At 44.2% G+C, this 14786-nt stretch overlaps 1 protein-coding gene across 4 annotated transcripts in view; it reads right to left on the bottom strand.

The window, feature by feature from the left end:
• oxsr1b (oxidative stress responsive kinase 1b) overlaps window positions 1-14786 on the bottom strand; it is a 64984-nt gene that overhangs the window by 9224 nt on the left and 40974 nt on the right. For 2 of the 4 annotated variants that reach the window (XM_023800205.2, XM_023800206.2), the window contains exons 5-12: window positions 11845-11900; window positions 9027-9136; window positions 8063-8164; window positions 6180-6313; window positions 5285-5333; window positions 4689-4754; window positions 2744-2866; window positions 2319-2396 (exon numbers count right to left, since the gene is read on the bottom strand). In XM_023800205.2, the coding sequence (XP_023655973.1) occupies window positions 2319-2396; window positions 2744-2866; window positions 4689-4754; window positions 5285-5333; window positions 6180-6313; window positions 8063-8164; window positions 9027-9136; window positions 11845-11900 (718 nt within the window). The remainder of the gene's footprint in view (window positions 1-2318; window positions 2397-2743; window positions 2867-4688; window positions 4755-5284; window positions 5334-6179; window positions 6314-8062; window positions 8165-9026; window positions 9137-11844; window positions 11901-14786) is intronic. The other 2 variants (XM_023800207.2, XM_023800208.2) reach the window with 2 other exon arrangements.

Here is a 14786-nt window from a genome sequence, read left to right as displayed (position 1 = left end):
ATGTAATGAGCTAGTTTTCATTTAAGACAAAAGAGCTGCAAAACACTGGTATGTTGGAATCCATAACATTTAAGCAGTGGGTTGCCAGTGGGGATTGTAGGGTGTGAGCGCAGCTTTTCAACTTGGAGAACTTGTAAAAAAAATAAAAATAATAATAATAAAAAAATCACCGCCGCTCAACCATGGCAGATGACCGTCTGAGGAATCTAGCTGTTCTCAGCATTGAGAACAAGCATGCAAAGCACTTAATTTGGATATATTTGTTTTGCTGCACAGTACAACAACCATCACCTTAAGCTGTCCTAAAAAAAATATGGTCAGACATGAGCAGATGGGTAGCGCAGAGCCAGCAAGAGCTACACAGTGTTTTGCATGAACACTGTTGTTCCTGTTGTCGATTAACATAAACTTGGGCAGTGTTCATTGACAGAATGTCAAAATAATTATTGTAAAAATGTATCTGTGGATCTTTTGTTGAGTACATTTACATATAGAATTACAATTAGAATTACATACCGTCCTCTGTGCCACTCACATCTCGTCACCCCTTTGTCAACCCATGAAAATTATTTTTAGATACTCCACTGACCTGGGCATGTTGGGGGGCTTCTAACCAGATGCCCCCCCCCCCTCAATTTTCCCTCATCTTTATTTTCTTCAGTGGGAGAGGGGAAGTAACATAAAATAAAGTGGCTTTTTAAATTTCCTATCCTGAAAATTGTTCCAAAGATAATCGTCTCTTGGAAATTGCTTCTATCCCACCTGAGTTCCGGCTGTATTGCAAAAAAGCAAAGAGTTCATTTTTCACAGTTTCCATTAAACATATCCTCCATGTTCTGCCAGCCAATATTTACGTCATGATTATTCTCTGGTTCTTGGGATTTGTGGGTTTGTTATGAAGAATTTTGGACGGACCCCCCCCCCCCACCCCACCCCCCACGTGAAATGGCCTCGGTGTGTCATACAACACTTCAGGACCCCATGTCAAATATGCCACCCCTCCATTTTATCACGTGTACCCTGCCACCAGTCTAAAAAGGCGCGTGTCATAATTACTGTGGCTATGCAATCCGTGAGAGATTTCAGTCTGCTTCACGTTCAAACTCTGCAGTTCTGCTAATTGGCCAACAAATTTAACACAGAAATTTATGCAGCTCATGTTCTCAGCTACCTGATTTAAAGGAGCCATTTCTACGGTTCAAATATATTATGGAGGCAGGACAGAAAGTAAGATGAAGAAATAAATAAGCTTACAGATAACAGGAGATGTAAATAATGGCCACAGAGCTATTCCCCAACTGGTGATTAAAACCCCCTTTCCCATTAGATCATGGGTTAACAACTTGGGGAATTAGCAACATAAGTCTTACAGTATGCAGTCACATGCCAGTCTGGTGCTAAATTTCCACATTTTCCTGACATTTCCCAGGATGCACTGGGGAAGCTGACTCAATCATTCAGAAAATACCATAACAATTAGCCAAAGAAAATAATTCCAATTTAAAGAGTCAACCTGAATGATTTTGCCACAGGTTTCTTGGGGGTTCAGAGGCAGAATTCTTGCCTGGCCTGCAAGAGGCCCGAGTTTGATTACCAGCCAATGTTCCTTTATATTTCCCCTTAGGATTCACAAAGTTGATCTGTCCACCTAAAGGGTTCTCCTTAGTGTAGGAGAGAGGACTTTAATTTTCTATGAGATACAAATTTAAGATGACAGATAACCATACAGTGGCACATCTGTTATTGTGTTCGGTCCCCATGTCGGGACAGCACACTGATAAACTTGTGACAGAGTTCCATTTCCCGCACAATCTCTGTAAAGCTGTTTTATGAACTTTTTGTTTTTTACCTGGGAAATGAAGAGGGAATAAATCAATAGCGGACGCATCAGGTCTGACAAAAAAAGAAAAGTATGGAAGAGTATGAAAGAAAAATACTTTTAGGCTAAATTTACAAAAAGCAAGCCGACTAACAGTATTGCCAGTACACACAGGAGTACATGCCCCGCTGAGAGGAGATGAACTGCAGCTCAACTCTTCACCAGACCTCTCACACCTCCCTCCTTCCAGGCCACTCCCTGCAACCAATCCATTAGCTCTCTTTGACCTTTCCTACCTGGCCACGCCCCTTCCCCTGACCAATCACTGAGCTCCCTTTGGCGTCTATGACCCCCCCCCTGCTTCCTTGGCTCCTCCCTTCCTCGTGACCAATCCTTGCTCTCTAGCTGACCACTGCATCCCCTCCTCCCCTGCCCTGCCTGAGGGGGGAGCTCTTCCATGTAAAGGGAATGCCATCTGTATCCATGTGGAGAGAACAACCCTGGGAGTGGGCAGCTCGAGGGGCTGGGAGAAGCGCACTTGTCGCCTGGGCACGCTTACTGCCTTGGCCTGGGGGTCCTTCACCAGCGGACAAAACAGAAAGGTGGGAGGGGGGGGAGGGTGAAAACAGCCATTACATCTGCACATACCCCACTAGAACATCTCCGAAAATTAGCATAAGAGCGCAAATGTTTCCCTTGTGTCACCGGCAGTGACAGAGGGCATTGCGAATCATTAGCGGCTTGACACTTGGCTGAATCACGCCAAGTCAAACCTACCTGCTCTCTATCGCCCCCTAAAGGCCATGTGAGGTACTGGTGGTGTGCTTAAAGGACCAAACTTTAGAACAAGTTTTTCAGGGGTGATGGGGTTGGGGGTCACTGGGCATTATAATTGTCTGGAGTGGGGGGGGGGGGAGGACTCACCCGCAGAGCGGCTACAGCAGCCTTGCCCTCCTCACTCTCCTCATCCAGCTCATCGTCGCTCCACTCCCACTCGCCGTCCTCGGTCTTGTGGAGCCGCCCACTGGACCCAGGCACTCTGCGCACCTTTTGATTAAAAGCACACACACGTCCCCTTCTGCTTAGATGAAAATACTATCCGAACATATTAAGCTCATTCAAATATCATTATAAACGTTTTATTTGAAAACTTGGCTTGTGTTAGTAATATCAATATGAAATAATTAATCGTAAATGTATTTACCATTTAATTTCATTAATTTATTTATCTGGATGAATGACTGGTCGAGCTTTCTCACCTTGCACCCCCTGGGAGAAAAGCCTAGAGCCGCCAATGTGAGTAAGGGCACGTCCTCCTTTCATCCCCCCAAAGACGGCTCACTTTTCTGTTAGTGACTTTAGCTTAAAATGTTCTTCAGCATCCCCCACCAGGTAAATGAAAACTATTTAGTTGAAATAGTGTGATCTCATACATTTTCATTAAAATCAGAACCCCCCCCCCCCCGTAAAGGCCTAGCCCCTCATGTCGTAAATCTCTTGTGACACTCCTGCAGACAGATTTACTCATTTACCTGATGCTTTTATCCAAAGCAACTTACAGTGGAGGAAAGGGTTACAGTTTTACAATTTGCACTCCCTGGGATTGGGTTGCAAGTATTATGCTCTACTTGATATGCGACAGGACCTTCCATTAGCAAATCAGCTGTTAACCGCATATCATTGGTACAGTTTATTTATTCTGACAGAAATCAATTGAGGTTTATAGATCTGAGCTATTTCTCCGTTCCATATCCAGATCTGTAAAACTTTGCATATGCTACTGTATCTCTCATTAAAGTAATTGTACCAGGCAAAAAGAAGCTCAAAAGCATAAAATGTCACATCCCGATCGTGCCGTTCCTCCTGTGTGCCACGCCCCCTCGTTTACCTCATGAGGAATCCTCCTGGTTACCAGCTGTATCTAGTCTTATCTACTTGATTCAGTGTATTTAAGTGCTTTCTTGTGAGTCTTTCCCCAGTCTGGTCATTAACGTCGTTACTTCGCTAGTTCCTGATCATGTTTACCCCGCTAATAAATTCTGTGTTTTACCCCTACCTGTGGACTCCCACGCCTATTTCCCTGCCCTGTACCGCCGATACATGACATAAAAAAACAAAACACAAATGTTAGATGGTCTTAAAATGAGGGAAAACAGCCTGGCTCATTCGCATTGCAGCGACCCTGTCCTGCAGCCACACGTCACTGCAGAGTCATGTTAACACCCTCCCAATTCCGCTTTTATGTTATTAATGCATTTCTGCTCTTTAAAGCACGGAGCATGTGTGTGAAAACAGCACCAAGTCTTAAGGGCACAACAACACATTTTACCAATATAATTATTATTACAATAATAAAGCTAAAACTAATAATCCTGAATTATTATAACTAGATTGTGGTCTGTTGCCTAGTGACAGCAGTAAAACTTTAACTGGCTAAAGAAAACAAAAAAAAAAAAGTAAAACTGTCCATGCACTATATCTGCTTGATTGAAGATAACACTTTCCCATTTACATATGGCAATTAAGCACAATGTTAATTAAAGTCAAACCACTGCTGGTCGCCAGAAGATAAACTGGTGGACCAATAAAAACACGGATAATGACTCCTCATATTCTGCCCTGGCGACAGTGGGTAAATTTTTAAAAAACACAAAAGCAGACACACACAAGGCAGGGCAGGCGTCCCGGCCTGAACCCAAGATGGGGGGCCTGCAGAAAGCAGATGGCTAAAAGCAAACTAACCTTCTTTTTCCTGGCATTTTTGGGGGTGTTCTTAAAAAAATCAGGCTCAGCCTGGTACTGCCCTGTGATTTTTGTGTTAAGACACATTGTGTGGACTGAGATGTCCCTGGCTGGCCAAGTCTCATACCTTCCTGGATCGTTCTCTAATTGTTGGAGCCCTCTGTAGGAGTTTTTCTTGTAAATATTCGTTGTTCTGGCAAAAAAGAGACAGATTAAATGTCACAGATTTACTCCAAATCATAAAGTATGTGCCCTGAGGGTTGACTGGCATCCCATTCAGGGTGTATCCTACTCTTGCACTATAGTGCCCCCCAGGACTGGTAGTGATTTGCAGATTTCTATATTTAAGGTCCTGCGTTTCATGCAAAATATTTAAAGAATAATAGAGTCACAATTACTCATATTTTACTTGCATGCACCACAGCTTCTGCAAGAATTATGAGCACAAAGGAAGACTGAAAAGGTTTTTCTATTTATTGATCATTTAAAATCATAAAGGATTATAAATAATTTGGTGCATCGTTAACCGAACCATATTCTGAAACGTTCCTGTATGACACCGGTGCAGCCTGGTGGATGTAATCCTATGACCTGATGGCATCTAGTCTATGGGCAGGCTGATACTGGGGCTTCTGATCCGTTAAACTGTGGGGGACACTCCTGTTCTCCTGGCCAGGTCAGACAGGGCCAGAGGAAACAAGGCCCTTGGCAGAAAGCGCTCACCTTTGCTTTTTGGAAGAATTTGTGCTTCAGAAGCTCCAATGACGTTGGTCTGAAAAAGCACAAAGCCAAATCTGTTAAAGCAGTGTTCCTGGACTCACAGCCAGTCCACATTTGTGCGCCTTCAGAGCTCCCTGCCAAACAGTCCACATTTTTGCTGCCTCCCAGCTCTCAAAGGTCTGTGGGTCCCCAAGGACCAGACTGGGAAACACTGTGTTAAAATATGTAAGCTTCAGAAAGCTTTTCTACTTTACTGGTGGTCTGACACTTATGATCTCCCATTTGTCACGTCGGGATTATTCCTGGCCATCTGTATCAGAACCAAAATTTTTTCCATTAAAATGGATACTGCTCCAGCTATCACAGTCCAGCAACAAAATATCGCCCCCACTAGCTGAGATAAGCTCCACCCCTAGCGATAAGCATCACTCACAGGGATAAGCCCCGCCCCAATCGATAAGCATCACTCACAGGGATGAGCACCACCCCTAGCGATAAGCATCACTCACAGGGATAAGCCCCACCCCTAGCGATAAGCATCACTCACAGGGATAAGACCCGCCCCTAGCAATAAGCATTGCTCACAGGGATAAGCCCCACCCCTAGCGATAAGCATCACTCACAGAGATAAGCCCCGCCCCTAGCGATAAGCATCTCTCATAGGGATAAGCCCCGGCCCTAGCGATAAGCATCGCTCACAGGGATAAGCAATAAGCATCTCTCACAGGGATGAGCCCCCTACCTCCCCAAGCTAGGAATATCCATATATGTTAATGCTGTTAAGCTGTGTGTTAGTCAGTATCCTGGAAACACTGCTTTTTAACAACCTGGTAAAGGTACAAGGAGAATGTGTGTGTGTGTTACTGAGCATCCATCATGCTGACTAACTGGAGGTCACCTTTTCTCTGGGTCCTTCTGCAGGCACAGCGAGATCATCTTCCTGAAGGACTTGCCGTACTTCTTCACCATCTCCTTGTCTGAGACACCCGTCTCCAAGTAGGGGGGGTCATTCTGCAGGGTTAGCATGAGGACCTGGGAACAGCAAGGGAGAGAGGTGCCAAGATGAAAGCTGGCGGGGGGGGGGAAGCCGCGGTTGCCTTCACTTAGCTGTCAAACCCACCAGGAAAGGCCTCCGGTCTCCGGCCTGTCTCCAGCAAGCCCCCCCCTCCCAATATTGCAAATATTGCACCCCCCCCCCCTTAAAATGATCAAATTTGCCTGAGATATATGCGATAACACATTTTTCCTGCCAGTATTTTTACTGCAAACCCATTGTCTCTCATGGTAAATATTCAAAATCAAAATCAATTACTTGTCAGCAAATAAGAAGACAATAAGAATCAAAAACTTTAAAAAATGCTGTTTCCAAGTAATTCAGGCAAATCTGCTCATTTAAAGAGGGATTATATACTATTGCGAGGCACCAAATATAAGCAGCTTATTGAGGTGCAGTCAGATCAGTATGAAGGTGCAGTCTCTGTGAAATTCACATCCTAAGCTGCTGTGCTGCCACTGCAAGCGATGCCACAATCATAATATCATCATAATTATTGAGGGTGGAGGTGAATTAGAGGGTTATGACCTTTCCAGAACAGGGAAAACATGGCTGCCCACCATCGGCAACATCCACCACTACCTCCGTGATGTCAAACTTTTGATATGGTCCATTGTATGTTTTAAATTTTGTTAATATATACAGTAGGAGATAAAGAGAAAATGACAGTGATATAGAAATTTGGCCTAATTCCAATCTGGAATCCATGACATTAGTTGTAGAGGACAGAACAGTCCTGATTTTCTCATCTGTTTTGATCAATAGTGAATGGAATATGTCTAGCTTGAAACAGGATCTGAAACAGGAGAGTAAATTTTATGTAAAATCGGAGTACTAGCTTATGTGATGCAGGCTCTCCTTATGGGGAGCCAGAGACACACTGAGAATAAAAGAAGAGCTGTAATCGCTTCCTGTAACCATTGTCAAAAGAGGTTTGTGAGCCCAGCAAAGCAACACAGGCAAGACATCCCAGAGATAGACTTAAACTGCAACACCGAGGCATAAACTGAATGGGTTACAGTAGCTACTAGAAACACGTGCTCAGTGACCCTGACTGCTCAAACCATCTGTTCAATAAAGATACGGCCATGTGAAATGCCTGTGTTCTCGGTTAAGTAAGATTGCTTTTATTCATTATGACTAAAAAGATCAAGCCACGTTTTAGGAGTCAGTCATGCAGAAATACAGATAATTCCAAGGGGTTCACAAAACTTTCCTACGACTGTTGCTGCTCCTTAACCTGTCAGGCTGGGACGGGTTCCCCACACTCCGCTCAGCCTGGAAAAACACCTTCTCCTACATCCCTGTCATGTGCTGCGACCCTCCACAGAGCACCTCTATTTGACAAAATCGGCAGGCAGCTGTTCGTTAAAATATTTTGTGCGCCGTGTGTGACAGCTCAAGAATATGTGAAACATGGGACGGCAGGGGGAAATTTCCGATATTCATAAAGGAAGTGGTGCAACAGTGACCAATCAGGTAGCACTTCCTTCATGAATATTCATGAGCCTCCCCTTGCCATCCTACTCATCATCCAATCAGGTAGTGTTTTCCTTCTGAAAATTAATTTTCCTCCGCCTGCTATCCTACTCACTGGCCAATCAGGTAGTGCTTCCTTCATGAATATTCATCACCCTCCACTGACATACTATGCTTTGAAAATTCACCACCAGCACAAAGACTAAAGCCCCCCCCCCCCCGGACAGAGACACCCTCCACAGCCTGACCTTCATGGGTGGGTACTTGTGGTAGGGCGCGGCCCCCGTTGCCAGCTCGATGGCCGTGATCCCGAAGCTCCATATGTCTGCTTTGAAGTCGTATCCCTTGACCTGCATGGAAATCAGACCCAGGCCGTCATCGCTGACAGTTCAGGCACCATTCGTTTGGCATTCTATAGTGAGCGGGTCTGCAAACTGCTGTATTTGCAAAACGTTTTGTTTACTCCCAGGCCACAGGCCAGCTCTGTTTACCCTGGCCTGGTTATCATGAAAAAAAATCACACAACCCCACCTCCCGGGTAAGTCTGCCACAGCAGCACAAGAAATCAGATTTCAGAATGCAGGAACACAGAAGTTCATTCTTCAAGCTACATCGTTTTGAATGTTCTCAAATGTAAATTCATAAATCTTTACAAACTGAATATTTTGTTGCAGACATGGAAATAAATGCTGTAGTATCAAAAGTACATAATGGACTGATTTTATTATAGAATTATACAAGATTTCACATATGTACACAGAAACATTCACATGCATGCGTGTGCAGCCTCAAAGCCAGAACAGGGTGGCTTACAAACATTATCTGACTGCTGAACGGTCTCGTCCCTCCCAGCATAAGACTGGGTCAGTTAAAAGGACTAACAGCACTGCACCCATAACTCAGAAAGTAATATCTGTTTGTTTTGATAAGAATTGCACATTCTTATCATCCAGTTCCACGCCAAATTTCTTTTGTCTGTCTTAACGTCCATACCTTAAAATACCATTAGCGCTATGGCCAATGAGAACAGTATTTCAGCTCAGTGTATGACATGCACCGTATATCTGGAGCTGACGATAAACGGCACATTCACCTTGATATGATATTCACCCATATACATACATGTACACATCACTATGCCCGTGTGTATGTATGCTAATGTGAGTATTGACCTGTTCCTGCAGACCACTGGGAGAACATGGAGAATCTGACCTGTTCCATGACCTCTGGGGCCATCCAGCAGGGTGTGCCCACAAAGGTCTTTCGCACTTTGTTCCGGGTGATATCACCGCCCGTCGCCAGAAAGGCGCTCACCCCAAAGTCTGCCAAAGGGGGAGGGGGTGGGGTGAAGGAGGGACAGGGAGGGGCTTGTTATTGTGGTCTCATTCGTTCGATGCTGAGCTGTAGGGAATACTGTTTAAAGCCTGTTGCATTCTGGGTATTCAGAGAAAAGGGCTGGCACACCATTGGTCTAATCTGCAGGGGTCTGCATCGCATGCCATATATGGTTGTGGACCTCCAGCACAACACCCCTGGATTCCACACACAGGAGAAGAGCACATATAACCTGAAGGATGTGCAGCAGAAGTAACACTTTACTGAATAAACAAAAACCGAATTCAATATACTACCACCTTAGCATTTAAAAAGAGGAGGGAAATGGTCCAAGAAAATAGCTTCCTGAAACTTCATGTCGTGCATTAATGGATTGCATTTTCTCCAGATATGACCGAGGCCAGAACAGCAAATATTCCTGGATCTACCAGTACACCTGGCCCACAAATCAGGCTCGCCTGGACATTGAGGTCAACCACGTTACTCTTACAATATACGCTGCATTTAAAAACATAACAACACATTCCAGGCAAAGTTCACTTTAAATAAATGCTGAAATAAAGTATTAAGTCATGTGATGCTGGAAGGGATCTTGGCAGTGAAGGATCTAACCCAGAAGTGTCCAAATACTATACTACAAGCAGCAGAGCATGAGTAGAAAAGGACTGACAGCTTTAAATCATCCCGCTCAACTAAGATATTCAATCCACTCACACATTCCATGTATTTATAGGAATAAGTTACTTACGAGACATTTTCTCAACTTTAACTTTGAGTAAAGGCTTCGGTTGTTGATTTTACATGACCTGACATCGATAATGTAGGTCTGCAATATAAACGTCACAAATAAATGTCACTGTGTGGACCACAGTGCCAAACATTTATCTGGAAGACACAACTCATCTATCAAAACGGCCTCGAAACTTCATTTTGTAATCAGGCCAAGTCATCCGAGGGCTGTTAACGTCAATGGCAAACCACCGTGCATCTCCTGCGTCAGACCGCAACATAAATCCCACTCTCTGCTCCCGTTCCCCCTCTCTCTCTCACTCCCTCTCCACTTAAAGGTCAGAATCCCTGAACCAGCAGGGAAATGGCAAGGCACAGTGAACCAGAAAACAAAGAAACATTTCAGGGTGCTAGAACGCACAAATGGATGAACGAATGAATGAACGAAGTCAGAGCTCCTACAGGAAACCACGCAGAAGGCAACACTGCCAAGCTCCCCATATTTAAACATCCCTGCGCCCACCCCCGGCAGAATTCATCATGTTGGACCTCAAAGTCCAGAGCCAATATTTAATCACAGACCCACCCTGGCATCCGTTACATAAATATGTAACTTGACATAAATGATAGTACCAGATTATATTTTAGCCGTATTATTATGACCATCATATGTGTTATTCACTAACATTTGTATTTTGGCACAGGACTGGCTGGGCAGTTTGTCCCATTGCATCTTATCCAAACATCTCACTTTGCTTACTTGTGTATACTCTGTCTTGTTGATTAGTTATCGCTCGATGTTAATACTCTATTCTATTCCATTCTATGGGGGGTGGACATGGACATGAAGCTTATTTTCTTTTCTATTCTCTATGTGCTGCCGGATTTTTCATCTCCTCTCCCCATCGCTCGGTTACTGTCCCCCAACACCCCATAATAATAACTTTCAAAACATCACCACACAAACCTCTGCTGTGCAGGGAAAGCTGTCCTTAATTTACCCCAAATCAGCCTGTAATACTTCCATTACATCATTAGTCAGCGTCGGTTCGGCTGGGAGAGACACAACATAGAAATAACCTGGTGAAACTGTACAAAGGAAGCAGTTACATGATTTGGGGGTGCTCCCCTTCCCAGTGAATGTCACATGGCCAAGCATTTTTCAGTGACTAGATGGCAAGATAATTTTTTTTAAAAGTCACCTAATCTAAGATAAATTAAAAAAGCAACATATTTAAATGAAAAAAATCCATATTTTATTTACCTCCAACATATAGAGTACAAAATAGAAATGGAGATGGTGAGTCTGTCCATGGTGAGCTAACATGACAAATAAATCACCCCAAATACCACGTCAAAAGCTCATAAATGAGAAGGAATGAAGAGCAGACTGATATGCAACCTATTCACAAAGCTCTGCTGGGCTCTGAATTTATAGGGATACATCCCTAATGTATTTGCCGATTCTGACAAAGGACATATCCTACAGACATAGAAAACTGCACTGGAGGACAGGACAACAAAAAAAGAAACGTCTAACAAATCAGGAATTTGTTCGTCATTTCTCAGGAAAAAACGCTAATAAATTATACCTTTGGGTTTTACCAAATTTATTCATGACAGATGGTTTAATCATCTTTTCTATATTATACCAGTATTTCTATCAGCCCTGGAGAAAACGTCTGAGATGCCATAATAGACCCTTTAACTGCTAAAAGAAATAGTTTCAGCTATTAAGTGCAGACATTCTGCCTGATTTGTGCCTCACATTAGCAATTTAGTTACATGCAGGTAAATGACTGTAAAATAAGACTCATTAAAAGCAAAGACGCAATGGGGGAGTACAATTCAATCCAGACTGTGGCAATGACACAGTGACATTGCAAACATTTTCACTTGACGAGTCAAAAGCCACAGCGCACTTCACTCAAAAAGGCCAAACAGGAAATTTATCCCAAGGTAATACCTGCAATTTGCACCGATCCGTCTTCCCCGAGCAGAATGTTCCCAGCCTTCACGTCCCTGCCAAGACAGAAACAAATATATCCAGCTCACTTACTATTTATTTACAAAACAGCTCCTTAAGAATTCAGTAAGTACTTCAGTAAAACGCAGCAATTACCATGGATTTTCAGCCCCCCAAGACTTCAGAGTGGAGTAAGTAAACTTTTCTTAAAGCTCAATAAACATTCTCTTCTCCACTTCCAGTTAGGATGCTGTGTGTAGTGACCATCTCTGGAATAGTGCTTGAAAGGACTAGGCCGTCCCAAGTCTGAATTTGCTAAAGCAGTGAACCCCATCCTTGGGGACCCCCAGACAGTGTCCATGTTTGCTCCCTCCTATGTACCAACACACCTGTACCAGGATTCGGTGTTCTTGATTGCTTGGAAGCTGGTAGGGAGCAGAAATGTGGAGTTACCTGAGGCTGTCTGAGGACTGGGCAGAGCAGGGGTGCCCAACTGCAGTCCTGGAGGGCCGGAGCCCTGTGTAGCTTTCCCTGTTCCACCATAAATGATTCAGCTCAAGAGCTGCATGGTAATTAGCACAAGGAGTTGAATCAGGTGTGTTAAATGAGGGGAAACCCAAAAATGTGCAGGGCTCTGGCCCCCCAGGACTGGAGTTGGGCACCCCTGGGGTAGAGAAACACTGCAGACCAAAGCCTGGCCTTGACCTTGACCTAGAAGGTTTTGCCAAAGTGGGTCCCTCTAGTCAGGAACTCAACAGCGGCAGCATCCCTAGCTTAGACCTTTCCATTAGGGATTTAGGAAATGATTTTAACTAGAGATGTCTGGTGCCAAGTTGTGGGTAACCTCAGTTAGGCAGGGAATGACACCAACCTAGCCTCTTACTTCTGCTGATAGGCGGGATGACATGACGGTTTTACTGTTTTTCTCTCTGCTGTCTGGGGGTGTCTGAGGACTGGGTTGCGAAATAGTGTGCTGCAGTGCGAGCAGTGATGGCTCTCATTTTTCATTTCAGCAGTATTTCACTGCATGCATACAAGGTGTCGCCCTGCCTCTTGGCCTGTGCTTCCAGGGACAGACTCCGGGCTGACAGTGACCCTATGCTGGATATGTGATTAGAAGACAGACTGATGGATGCATGGATGGATCCATCACAAGAGCCAAACATACATGAAAAGTAGGTGCGTATAGTTAACAGCTCAGCGGATTAGGATGCTGAGCCTGTGACTAGAAGATTGCTGATTCAACTTCCAGGATCGACAGACTGATTGCACCAATAGGCCCCCAACCAACAGCCTTAGCCCCAATTGTTCCAGGGACTGTCTGACCCTGTTTTCTTAATGTATGTTTCTACATAAAAAATAATGTACATTTATTAAGCTTTTCTCCAGGCAGAACAGAAAAAGGGACCTAATAGGGATGCGGATACTGTTACAGATGGCAGTGGAGGTGGGTTCAAAGAAATAGCAGAGAGAAGCAAAAACAAGAGACAGATATTTCTGCTTCAGCAAAAAGGGACAGAAAGGGAAAGAAAGTGAGATTCAGGTCAAAGGAAGGAACACAAGTGGGTTAGTGAGCAGGCAAAGCAGCCTGGACGGGAGTTCTTGGAACAGGGTGGGAGGACAAACAAATAAAAAACCCAAATAATGGGTATCAGGATGCCCAACGCCACCCCCACTCTGCTTTGCAATAATTAAACCTTCAGAAACACAAAGTTTAATTAAGAAACAAAACTATCTTCAGCATTCATATGTGAACAAATGAACTGAATGCGTAATTGAATGAAAAGATTAACCAAGCTCTGAAATTATGTGAATCTTAATTGCAGCAGAATGAAAATTGTCAGACGAGAATGACAACGCGAGAAAGTTTTCAGGATGAAATTACACCCAAATTTAGTGCGACTTCCCGCCTTTGATTTTCTCCCTTATCAATCCGGTCGCAGACGCATTGCCTCGGCGAGTGGAAACCACACGGATTTCTCAGCTAAATCATGGCAGAGACTGCATCTGCGTTTGGTGCATTATAATTAGCTGTCTTTGTGATGTCCAACAACGAGAGGCTGCTGGTGAAATTGCTTATTATCAGCTCCTGCCGATGGGACCCCCCCTTGTGGTAATAAGCTGCCTCATGGGTTTTCGTCACATAGGTATTTGGGCCCAACTATTGTCCAGCCCACGGTTGCCATGGTGATAGACTCTGCAAAGAAGAACTTGGAATTGTTTTCTCTGTCACAAGAGCTAAACTTCACTATGTACTGCACTCATATTTTACAGACACACACACACACATATATATATGTGTGTGTGTGTGTGTGTGTGTCACCTTTGCAATAAGTCTGTTCATGAAATATCTTCCTTGCTAGATATTCCCCAGTTAACAGTAAGTGGTATTACTGCAAAGCGGAAATGTTTAGGAACCCCAGCATAAAAACTGAGTGCCGGTAGCTTCATGGAATGGGCTTCCATGGGCGAGCAGCTGCAGGCAAGCCTCACATCACCATCGCAACGCCAAGTGTAAGATGCAGTGGTGTAAAGCACGCTGCCACTGGAAACTGGAGCAGTGGCAACATGTTCTGTGTAGTGACGAATCCTGTTGGCAGTCTAATGGATGAGTTTGGGTTTGGCGAATGCCAGGAGAACGTTACCTGTCTGACTGCATTGTACCAACTGTAAAGTTTGCTGGGGAGGGATAGTGGTTTGGGGTTGTTTTTCAGGGGTTGGGCTAGACCCCTTAGTTCCAGTGAAGACAACTCTTGATCCTTTAGCATACCAAGACATTCTAGACAATTCTATGCTTCCAGCTTTGAAGGAACAGTTTGGGGAAGGACCTTTCCTGTTCTAGCATGACTGTGCCCCAGTGCACAATTCAAGGTCCATAAAGACATTGTTGGGTGAGTTTGGTGTGGAAGAACTTGATTGGCCCACACAGAGCCCTGACCTCA

Source organism: Paramormyrops kingsleyae, chromosome 1 (genome assembly GCF_048594095.1).
Source record: "Paramormyrops kingsleyae isolate MSU_618 chromosome 1, PKINGS_0.4, whole genome shotgun sequence".
Taxonomy (NCBI): domain Eukaryota; kingdom Metazoa; phylum Chordata; class Actinopteri; order Osteoglossiformes; family Mormyridae; genus Paramormyrops; species Paramormyrops kingsleyae.
The sequence above is the reverse complement of the archived record's forward strand: the minus strand, read 5'-3'. Positions and strand labels throughout refer to the sequence as shown.